This window comes from Triticum urartu, chromosome 5 (genome assembly GCF_003073215.2).
Source record: "Triticum urartu cultivar G1812 chromosome 5, Tu2.1, whole genome shotgun sequence".
Taxonomy (NCBI): Eukaryota; Viridiplantae; Streptophyta; class Magnoliopsida; order Poales; family Poaceae; genus Triticum; species Triticum urartu.
The window spans coordinates 652,314,261-652,326,516 of record NC_053026.1 but is presented as its reverse complement, the minus strand read 5'-3'; the positions used below and the strand labels follow the sequence as shown (position 1 = coordinate 652,326,516).

The window sequence follows — 12,256 nt, the reverse complement described above, 5'->3', positions numbered from 1 at the left end:
GGTTTTTGGAGGAGACTATTTCAACGATGATCAATCACAAGGACAAACGAGGATTAGGGGGAGTGTTAGGATTTAATTATTATTATGATTAAGGAGATAATCCTCTTTTTGTAATTACACGTGCAATTGCCAAGCCTGCAATCGACACGATGGTTCGTCCTTCCCCATCGAGGGGACGCATCCCTTCACTTGCGCCCCTTCCCGTTGTATATAAGGAATGATCATCAATGGAATAGATTAGAATCATTTGCAATCTGTCTACCAACAGTTTTGGTAAAGACATGGGTGGTTTGGGGCAGTGAACCTTAATAGTAGTATTCTGAATATTTGCTTACTACGTAAATGGTTGCGACTTGGTGTTTAATGACATGGCTGCTCGGCTGTTGAGGGGTTTCGTGGGATCTTTAGTTGGACAAATAAATTGGATGTTGTGGTCAACTGTGTAAATGTGGTGACTGTAAAATAGTGCCAATGCTGTAGCGCATGAATTAGCCAATATTGGCCGGTTGTACCCAGTAGACCATGTCATGAACTGGGGGTCTGATGTACCAGCCCAAGTGGCTGCTTGTGCCTCGAGCGATTTGCGCGAGCACCGTTAAGTTATAAAGCGTTGCTTTGACCTCAAAAAAAAACTGTGTAAATGTGGTGACTGTAAAATATTTATTTTGTGATCATAATTGTATCACTCAAATAATGCTACTACAATCCGCACGACAGAACTGCTCCAATCCATTCAGACCTGAGTGGAGCCAAACAGCTCTTCGGCGTTCGTCTTCTACAAACATGAGTACTAGTACAAAATTCTCTTTCCAGACTTGAGACGCGCAATCTCATTAATTAAGGAAGCTAAAGATGACACATTGCTTTCCTCACTGATTTAACATCTTCACCAACTCAAGACAAATGTGGTGAGTGGTGAGTGGTGACTGTTAAACATTGTTGTGTTATCATTCTGAAATAAAAATGGGGAGGTAAAAAAATCTTCTTAATTCAAGACAATAAATTCTGAAGGCGAAATATAACAATTCAGAACCCTTTGAAATGCCTAGAATGGTACCCCAAAAAAATCTGCTAATTGAATAGGAAAACACCATCCACGACATTCATGATCCCCCCGTCATCTGCTAAACTGTCCTCCTCCTCCTCCTCCTCCTCCTCTTCCTCATCCACTGCACAAACGTTCAAATCCCAACCATGACGACGACGACATCTCACTTCCATCTCCGTGGCGTCACCTTCCTCACGGTTCTGTCCACTAAAGCGTCGCTTTACCCGTGGGGAGGAAGATGAAGCTACGTACCTCGAGTCCAACACGTCAGAGGCGCTCAGCACTACGATGGCATCCTCCAGGCCGACCACGTCGCCGTTGCATCCCGTCACCATTCCTCCATCCGCGACGGCGTTTCTGATGCGCATCTCCGAATCACGATCCAGTCTGTCAACGTCGTCGATCAATATAAGGCGGTGAGGGTTCTCCGTGAACGCTTCGAACAGCCTCGCCCCGAGGTCGCCACCATTGCCGTTGTCCGGTGATCTCGGCCTCTTGTGGGTTAGCATGCCGCTGCGTGCGGGAATGTCGGGGTCACCCTGCACATGCAGTGTGGTGAACTCAGCGTAGGAGTCAAACACAAGCCTCGCGAGCTCCCGAGCAACCGCCATCTTGCCGCCACCGTCCCTTCCTATGAAGAGCAGCCAGGTCGACAACGAGCTAGACAGCCTCCTCCTCGTCACGCCCGATCGGCACCGGAGTACCGTGCTCGATGTGCCGGCGACGATGCTCCCGTGTCGCGGAACGCGCAGCTCGAGCGCATCACAGAGGATCCTGTGATTTGTCGCGCTGAGCTCCGTGAACTTCAGCCGGCGGCAAGCAGCCTGCATGTGTCACAGCCGGTAATTAATTCATCGGATCATCACTTCATGAGTGAAATACAGTAGCCACATGTATAATGTATCTAGATGTGTTATACGTACGTCTGCTTGAGGACAGGCACCGCAGCAGTTTGTATCTTTGTAGCGGCGGAGCCACGGAGGAATAATGCTCGCCGTCGTTTCTCCTAGGACGGTGCCACCAAAGATGTCCGGTCGCCCTGCTCCTGACATTGCTTTGCTAGCTTGACACTCGCTGCAAAAATACAGGCAAAATTAGCGTGCGTGTCTAATGCTTAGTTCTAACGACTTTATTGGAAATATCCTGATAGGGTAGTGTGTGGCTAGGTCTCGATCAAGTGACATACAACATTTAAGAAAGAAAAAAGGAAAAAAAAACTGAAGAAAAAATGCATGAATCTTAATGTAAGATCTCGTAAATATATCATCGACTGAGACATAACCAAGTCTTAGTCAACTTCGTTTTAGCAAGATTTGTTCTGATAATAATGAAGCTGCATGCATAAGTGCGTACCTACATTGGACAAATTAGTGGCCGACTGTTGTCCTAGATTTTTATTGCCTAGTACCAAAAGAGTTCCAGAAAAAAAATTGATCGAACATACAGTATTTTTTTTAGATGAAGGGGAATCCTGCTCTGTAGCCCTTGTCAATATAAAGCCAACAGTGGAAATGGATTATCAACTGGAGAAATATTTCAAGCTGCAAAATATTTTGATTTTACAAATTCAGCTTTTCGTGGGATGATGTGTCTCTTTGCGTGCATATGGAACGGTTCACAGAGGTGTTACTCATTTTCTTTGCATGCCATGGAGGCGGACAAAAAAAAGCATGCACCCCAAGGTGGCATGATTGCGTCGCGCGAAGGAGCCATAGAATGAACATTTGTTTCTGATAACATTCAATTTTGTTGTACATTATAATTTTTTTTCTCTATCAAACTTTATGAAAGCTAGTAAAAAAATACACCATATTTTGGGATGCATGGAGTATCTCTGTTCAAATATACATGACTTCATAAGTGGTTTTTAAGCAGAACTTCATAAATGGCTGGTCTGGGAGGGATCAAGTCCCTTTGTGACCCAATTCAGCCGAAAGAAAATAAAGAACAAATATGGCAGTCTTTGTCTAAAGCTGTTCATCTCCAAGATACAATCCTTCCCAACCCCTTATAATCTCCTCCTTGGCACGATGTCATACAAAGTGTGTGCAATCAAACTTTTTCAACTATATAAGAATATATTCAGAATGGCAAAGTGAAAATAATACCATTAGGTCTATCATAAAAATATTTTTCATATTCTTTGACTAGCTAACATATAGATATCAAATATAACGGTCAAAGATACATCTTGAAGGAAATATCAATAGCCAAAAATAATGTATCTATTTACACACAGACTGGGTAGTTATCTTCATAGGGAAAATAACTGTTATTGTTATTATTTGTGTTGTTATTGTTGTTGTTCTTATGATAGATCTAATGGTATTTTTCCAAGTTTGATTAATTAAGTTTCTGGAAGAAAAAAAGATAGTCACGAGAGTAATGACTTATATCTTGAATTTGATATTTGGCGTATGTGGCAACGGAATGATTAAAACATTGTGTACGTGTGTGCGCGTCCCGAGGGGGGGGAGGGGGGTAATTAGGACCTTCAATAGCTGTTCTAGGTTTATCACTATGTCAAATAAGGTGCCTCTGTTCAAGCTTTTCATCTAATAGGAATGGAACGTCATGTCGTCCTAGCTAACAAGAGAGTAAGCTAAAAATTCATCTACACAAAACAAAATGTCAATCTCATTGCCACATTGGATTGATGGTGCAAATTATTTTTGTCATGTGACTATGTGAGTAATAATTTATACTTTAGTGTATTTTAGTTTGTAATGTTTAAGACCATCAACCTTTTTAGCAGGTCTGGTTTCATCATTGGGCTAGAGAATTAAAGTCGGGTCTGTCGGGTTATTGTCTAGCTTTTCTTTTCTTTTTTTGAAAGATCCAGTATTGCTGGCTTGCATTGATTGATAGCAGAAAGCAGCGGAAAAGGAATACATGTGGTGGATCCGAGGATCAAACAGAAGGATTAAAAAGAAGAAGATGCTAAAAAGAGGGAGCTACAAAACAGCCCCAAAGAAGTTAGCCTATGCCTGCTGGGGGTTCAGCGAATGGAGGTTCTAGACATTTAGCGCCTGCTTGTCTCCAGAGTTCAACCTTTGCTCGGATTGTGGCTTACAATTGTCTAGCTTTTCGACCCTGTTTGTTTTAACTTCAGTTGGCTTCGAATCACATGCGAATTAGCTTTGCCAGTGAAGTACATCCGGATGTGCTTTAGGCAATTGCACTGCAAATGGTCCGAATCCAGATTCAGTTTCACTGCCAAAGGTGGTATTACGACCTCGCTACTTCTCTTTCCTGGCTACTGTATTTCTGGTTAATTACTGGTTAAGACTTTGTATTCCCGTTATGGGGGTAGCCCAGTTAAAAAAAACTTTGTTGGCAAAACTGATTCCAAATAGCTGTTTTTTTTAACTTCTGATTTTTCCTATTAGAATCAGCTGCCTAAATCTGAAACGGACAAGGGCCACCACGACGGCAGAACACCATGCCCTAGCTAGGTAAGATTTCGACGTGAGAAAGCTAAAATTTCGTCTAAACAAAACAAAACGCCAATCAGATAGGTAAAACGCCACCCCATTGTGTGAAACTAGCCAAGTACGTACCTTCCATCCAGGAGAGATGTTTGTACTCGTCCAGCCCTAATCATGCCGTGAAACTGATTTGGTGAACTAGCGGCGACGTCCCAACCTACCCCACTTGATTGCTCCGACGAAGCATCGACCTGGGAGCTCGAGAAGCCGGCCGCGCGCAAGACGACGGGGTAGACGCTGGGGTTTAGGGCTGGACACGAGCCGAGCCGAGCCAAGTTTAGTCCGAGCCCGGCTTTGGCTCGCCTAAAGCGAGCCGAGCTCGGCTCGGCTCATTGGTTGAACGAGCCTGTTTCTAGAGGCTCGGCTCGTTTTGCCTCTGGCTCGATCCAGCCCGAGCAGTTCGTGTGTGCACTAGTATACTGAACTTTTAAACAGCCAAATAATGCAACGCATACATCAGACACCGCCTGATGGACGATGGTGCGTTTAGTTAACTTAACAATACTAGAATGTCAATACATCAGAGGGGAAATACTACAGTACCACTGAAGTTTGGACGGCATGGTGCATCAATCGATCAATAAACAAAAGCAAACTGAACTGTCGACAGCAACAGTCCATCAATGAACAGAGCAAACTGAATTTTCGACAACAATCCATCAATACATCAGAGCAACAGAATTTTGGACAGCAACTGTGTCGGTGTACTAGAATAGGGGTACCCTAGTATCCCGAACTTGTGCACGGGCAGTCGCAGCATCCCGCGGCAAGGCTTGCCGGGTGACCGCCAAGGTCCTTTGTGGTTCCTTTGGAGCCATTCAAGAACAAAGTATCCAAGCCAAGGAGACAAGACCCCGGCAAGAGGAGCTTGCCGGGAAGGCCAACAAAGGCATCTCAAGACCCCGGCAAGAGGAGCTTGCCGGGAAGGCCAACCAAGGCATCTCAAGGAATTTGCCGCGACGCGCCACGCGTCCCGGCAAGGCCCGGTGAGCGACAAGCTCCCGGACGCGACAAGACCACGACCGCGGCAAGGTGCTTGCCGCGGCAAGCCACCACTCTGTGCCCGCGCTCCAGCACATCCACCAACGTGTCGCTCTGGGACCCTTCCAGGCGTACGTGGCGGGAGGATGTGCAGCCAGCGGCGCGCGGTGGCAAGCGGCGCTGACAAGATTGCCATCGTGGCGAGCAGTGGCGTCCCTGACGGTCCCTTTTGCACTATTTAGGCGACGCAGACGGGCATTTAATGCCCTTGTCCCCTGCCGTCAGGGTTAGGTATGATACGCTGTAGCAGGTAGTTGTACCAACCGCAACACCTTTTCATTTTTTGCCCTTGTCTACGTTGCCACCTGTTGGTGACCCCTTGAGCATATAAAAGGAGACCCATGCGCAACATAGAGGGAGTTAGGGAAAAGGAGAACACTCACGCTCGGTCTCGTTAGCCGCTGGGGTGTACTCTAGCACTCCGCGCTCCCGAGCAAGAACTCAATACAAACCACAAAGCAGGAGTAGAGTTTTACGCATCCGTGCGGCCCGAACCTGGGTAAATTGCTCGTGTGCTTCGCTTCGATCCGCTCTTCGTGCGACCCTCGCCCCCGCCGAACCGAAAGGGACTCGGTCCGCCGGTCCCATAGGTGCTCGTGGGTTAGTCCCCCGACATCTTTGGCGCGCCAGGTAGGGGCGTCGAGGTTGTGTGAACCAGATCTGGCGTTCACACGAGCTAGATCTTCATCATCTTCATCGACATGCCGCCGAAGAAGAAGGCTTCGGAGGCGGCTGCTCCGTCCGCACCGAACCCACCACCGCCGGAGCAAACGGCTGATGGGGCAGACACCGGCGGAAGAACGGGCGTCGACGAGGGAGCTCACGGTGTTGCCAGGTCCAAGGACAAGGCTGCGCTGCCCATCGGCGGCGTAGCCGGCTCCCACAATGACCGGGCGCACTCCAAGACCTCGGCGTCCGTACATGCACCGCGCCCATCTCAGAAGGCGCGGGACCGGCAGCGTCATGGTACTCACGATACCATGCGTTTGCTGGACCAAGATCGAGCTGGTGGATCTCGGAGTGCTCAAGACCAGCATGCACGCCAACATTCTGGCACGAGCGAGGCACGGTCGCCAGGACGGGACACTGCTCCTTCTAACATAGTTAGAAGTCCGAGCATATCCCGCTCCTCGCACCGTTCGCCACCACCACCCGCCACTAGAGCAGAAGCTTTGGCGCGAGCTCAACTGCTCCTGGACTAACCTCCAACGGCAGACAAGATCGACGACTGGAGGGCCACCATTCAGAGTCTCATCGGCTTCGCCAACGGCGACACTCAACGGCAGCCGAGCACGTCGCAGCCGCGGCAAGTCAGCCAGGCACGAGCCGGTGGCGACAAGACCGGTGGGGGTGCAACCACTGTGCACTCTCCGCCCCGAAGGCCAAGATCGCCGACTCGCCGGATCCACCTCGACAGTGACTCCACCGCGTCATCAGATCCACGAGCTCGTCGCGATCAGCGCCAAGTTCTTCACGAACGACAGCAAGAAGACGCTCGTACTCGCATCGAGCGCCGAAGAGAAGCGCGACGTCAATCGGACCAGCGCGCTGGGCCCTCTGTCGACATGCATGCGCCAGGGGAACCAGGCGACTTGCCGTACGCGGTAGGTTGCCCTGCGTTTACTCGTGAGCTGCGGCAAGTCCAGTGGCCCAGCACGAAGAATTTCAAGCCAGACGTACCAAAGAAGTACGACGGCAAGTCGCATCCGTCGGAGTTCCTCAGCATCTACACCATCGCGGTGCAGGCTGCCGGGGGGCGGGACGACAAGATCCTTGCCAACTACTTCCCGCTGGTGCTCAAGCCCAACGTCAGGTCCTGGCTCATGCACTTGCCAGACAACTCCATATCCTCCTGGGCAGACCTATGCCATCAGTTTGTCGGCGCCTTTACAGGCGGCCACAAACCTCATGGCCAAGAGAGTGACCTTCATCTGCTCGCCCAAAAGGAAGGAGAGCCCCTGCGCAAGTACATTCAGAGATTCAGCCGTGTACAGCACAACATCCCAGATGTCCACCCTGCCGCGGTCATCAGCGCATTCCATCAGAACGTGCGTAACCGCATGATGCAGGAGGAGATGGCGATGTGCAAGATCAGAGACGTCAGTGAGCTGTATGCCCTGGCCGACAAGTGTGCACGTGCTGAGGAAGGGAGGAAACTCCCCGGAGAGAATACAGGAGCAGGAGGATCTGACAGCGAGGATGCTGCCCCGGCAAAGAGAAACCGGCGGCGGAACAACAGGAAGAAGAAAGGCAAAGATGTGCTAGTCGTTGAGCAGTCCGGCAACGAAGGTGGCGCCAAGAAAGCCAAACCTGGTAGCTCCGGCAAGGAGATTGCCGCATGCACCAACTGCCAGGCTGTGGCAGTCGCCGACAAGCAAGACGACACCGACAAGCAGTACTGCAAGATCCACCGCACCAAGGGCCATGTTCTCCAGAGCTGCAAGAAGGTCGAGCAGCTTGTCCAGAAGCAAAAGGCTGAATACGAGCGACGCGACAAGGAGAGGGCCCAAGGAGGCGCTAGAGAATCCGGCAAGAAGCGCGCCGGCCGGGGAGGACGCCGCGGCAAGGCCAAGCAGCGGCAAGGAGACAGACCTCCCCGCGGCCGCGACAAGGATGAAGATGACGACGACGACGAAGACATGGATGATGTCGAGACCAGTGAGCAGGAGTTCCAGAAAGCCACAGAGGTCTTGTGCGTTGACGGCGGCGCTTCTCTGCATACTTCGCACCGCCAACTCAAGCAGTGGGTGCGGGAAGTTAATGCGGCGGAACCACCTGTCGAGTCACGCAAGCTTCTGAAATGGTCCAGCACGCCTATCATCTTTGATATTGAGGACCACCCTGATCGCACAACTGCGGTCGGGTGCTTGCCGATGTTGGTTTCACCAACTATCCGCAACCTCAAGGTCACTAAGATGCTAGTTGACGGCGGGACCAGCTTGAACCTGATCTCCTCTGCTGTACTCTAGAAACTCCAGATCCCTGACAGCGAGCTTGAAGAGACCGGCACATTCCAAGGAATCAACCCGGGAAGGAGCAAGCCGAAGGGGAAGGTCACGTTGCCAGTAACATTTGGTAGCGAGGCGAACTTCAGGACTGAGAGGGTCACTTTTGACGTTGCCGATTTTCCGTTGCCTTACAATGGGATACTCGGCCGTCCAGCACTCGCCAAGTTCATGGCAGCCTCTCACTACGCATACAACATGCTGAAGATGCCAGGCCCGATAAGCGTCATCTCTGTCCCTGGCGACAAGAAGGATGCTCTTATCTGCGCCGACAAGATCTACCGGGAAGCGGCAGCTGCAACAGATTGCAAGTCATCTGCCGTCGAAGCTCCCGGGGGGAAGAAGAAGACCAAGTCCGGCAAGAGTTCTGATGCCCACTCCGGCAAGCGCACCTCTTCGGAGTGCTGCGCTGCCGTCGAGGACGCACCATCGAGCTCCACCGGCAAGTGTAAGAAGACAATGGCAGCACCGCCAGAGACCAAGAAGGTGTCCGCCAAGGAGTACGGCACTGGTGGTACCTTCACCATCAGTGCCACTCTCGACCCTAAATAGGAAAGCGCGCTCATTGCTTTCCTGCGGGCGAACGTCGACGTGTTTGCGTGGCAACCGTCTGACATCCCCGGTGTTCCCAGGGAAGTAATTGAGCACCATCTTGTCGTTTGTTCTCATGCGCGGCCCGTCAAGCAGAAGGTCAGGAAGCAAGAAGTGGAGCGCCAAGAATTCATCGCAGAAGAGATCAAGAAGTTGGAAGCAGCAGGCCTTGTCAGAGGAGTGCTCTATCCTACGTGGTTGGCCAATCCTGTAGTCGTGCGCAAGGCGAATGGGAAATGGAGACTTTGTATCGACTTTACCGATGTTACCAAAGCTTGTCCCAAAGACCCATTTCCGTTACCGCGCATTGACTAGATTGTCGACTCCACGGCCGGATGTGACTTGCTTTCATTTCTGGACGCATACTCAGGATACCATCAGATCTTCATGGCAGAAGAGGATGAGGAGAAGACCGCATTCATCACTCCATGTGGCACGTACTGTTTCATACGGATGCCTTTCGGTTTAAAAAATGCTGGTTCAACATTTGCAAGGGTAGTCCATGTCGCTCTTGAGCCACAAATACATAGAAATGTGGAAACCTACATGGATGACATAGTGGTCAAGAGCAAGGACAAGGCAACTCTGATGCAAGATTTAGACGGGACCTTTGCAAATCTGCGCAAGATCAACCTCAAGCTCAACCCCAAGAAGTGTGTGTTTGGAGTCCCCTCCGGCAAGCTTCTCGGGTTCTTCGTGTCTCAGCGGGGAATCGAAGCCAATCCCGGCAAGATCAAGGCCATTGAGCAGATTGAAGCACCAAAGCGCGTCAAGGATGTACGAAGACTTGCCGGTTGCGTGGCTGCTCTCAGCAGGTTTATCTCTAGGTCTGCTGAGCGCGCCCTGCCGTTTTTCAAAATATTGAAAAAGGCAGGTCCAATGAAATGGACTCCGAAAGCGGAGGCTGCGCTGCAAGACTTGAATAGATACCTGTCCTCCACTCCAACACTTGTCGCACCTAAGCCACAAGAGAAGTTGCTGCTGTATATAGCGGCAACCAATCAAGTGGTTAGTGCTGCGTTAGTAGCAGAGAGGGAGGCAGATGACGAGCCAGCAACCACGGCAGGTGCATCCAGCGACAAGCAGGGGGCTTCCCCGACAAGTTCTGGTCCCGACAAGGATGGATCTGCGCAGACGCGCGAAGAGATACAGAAGAGAATGGTGCAGCGCCCTGTTTACTTTGTCAGTTCCCTTCTGCAGGGGGCTAGGTCAAGGTACTCTGGCATGCAGAAATTGCTTTTCGGCCTTCTCATGGCCTCGAGAAAGCTGCGCCATTACTTCCAAGCACATGAGATCACAGTTGTTACTCGTTTTCCGCTGAAGAGGATACTACAGAATCCAGAAGCGACAGGCAGGATTGTTGAGTGGGCACTGGAACTGTCAAGTTTTGGCCTCAAGTTTGAGAGTACTTCAACTATCCAAAGCAAAGCATTGGCAGAATTCATAGCAGAATGGACGCCAACACCAGATGAAGAAATTCCAGAAACGAGCATCCCCGTCGAGGAAGCAAGCAAAGAGTGGCTGATGTACTTTGATGGTGCCTTTTCGCTGCAAGGCGCCGGCGCTGGCGTGCTGCTTGTCGCACCCACTGGAGAGCACCTCAAGTACGTAGTCCAGATGCACTTTCCCAAGGAGCAAGCGACAAACAATACTGCAGAGTATGAAGGCTTGCTTGCCGGTCTCAGGATCGCGGCAGACCTTGGGATCTAGAAGCTCATTGTCAGGGGTGACTCGCAGCTTGTCGTCCGCCAAGTGAACAAGAGCTATCAGAATCCGTTGATGGAAGCCTACGTCGACGAAGTGAGAAAGCTAGAAGAGCACTTTGATGGCCTATAGATGGAGCATGTTCCAAGAGCTCAGAACGCCATTGCCGATGGCCTATCAAAGTGCGGCGCACTTAAGTTACCTGTGGAACCAGGGATCTTTGTGCTCAAGCTGACTCAACCGTCTGTAACGCCATCAACTGGACAGAGCAAGAAGAGGAAGTTGATTTCTGGTGACTATTTTCCGGCAGAGCTTCCCGAAGCCGCCGCCAAGAAGGTGTTGGAAATATGCCCTAGAGGCAATAATAAAAGCATTATTATTATATTTCTTTGTTCATGATAATTTTCTTTATTCATGCTATAACTGTATTATCCGGAAATCGTAATACACGTGTGAATACATAGACCATAATATGTCCCTAGTAAGCCTCTAGTTGACTAGCTCGTTGATCAATAGATAGTCATGGTTTCCTGGCTATGGACATTGGATGTCATTGATAACGGGATCACATCATTAGGAGAATGATGTGATGGACAAGACCCAATCCTAAGCATAGCACAAAGATCGTGTAGTTCGTTTGCTAGAGCTTTTCCAATGTCAAGTATCTTTTCCTTTGACCATGAGATCGTGTAACTCCCGGATACCGTAGGAGTGCTTTGGGTGTATCAAACGTCACAACGTAACTGGGTGACTATAAAGGTGCACTACAGGTATCTCCGAAAGTGTCTGTTGGGTTGACACGGATCGAGACTGGGATTTGTCACTCCATATAACGGAGAGGTATCACTGGGCCCACTCGGTAATGCATCATCATTATGAGCTCAAGGTGACCAAGTGGTTGATCACGGGATCATGCATTACGGTACGAGTAAAGTGACTTGCCGGTAACGAGATTGAACAAGGTATTGGGATACCGACGATCGAGTCTCGGGCAAGTAACATACCGATTGACAAAGGGAATTGTATACGGGGTTGATTAATCCTCGACATCGTGGTTCATCCGATGAGATCATCGTGGAGCATGTGGGAGCCATCATGGGTATCCAGATCCCGCTGTTGGTTATTGACTGGAGAGTCGTCTCGGTCATGTCTGCTTGTCTCCCGAACCCGTAGGGTCTACACACTTAAGGTTCGGTGACGCTAGGGTTGTGAAGATATGTATATGCAGTAACCCGAATATTGTTCGGAGTCCCGGATGAGATCCCGGACGTCACGAGGAGTTCCGGAATGGTCCGGAGGTAAAGAATTATATATAGGAAGTGCTGTTTCGGCCATCGGGACAAGTTTCGGGGTTATCGGTATTGTACCGGGACCACCGG

At 50.1% G+C, this 12,256-nt stretch overlaps 1 protein-coding gene across 1 annotated transcript; it reads right to left on the bottom strand.

Annotated features, from left to right (window-relative positions):
* Positions 1 to 837: 837 nt before the first annotated feature.
* Positions 838 to 2,118, bottom strand: LOC125506499 (protein SMAX1-LIKE 3-like). Its single transcript, XM_048671304.1, has 2 exons — positions 1,972 to 2,118; positions 838 to 1,872 (listed from the first exon to the last, which is right to left on the bottom strand). The coding sequence occupies exons 1-2, from the start codon at positions 2,098 to 2,100 to the stop codon at positions 1,072 to 1,074; spliced, it is 930 nt and encodes a 309-aa protein (XP_048527261.1). The 5' UTR covers positions 2,101 to 2,118; the 3' UTR covers positions 838 to 1,071.
* Between the last annotated feature and the right edge of the window lie 10,138 nt (positions 2,119 to 12,256).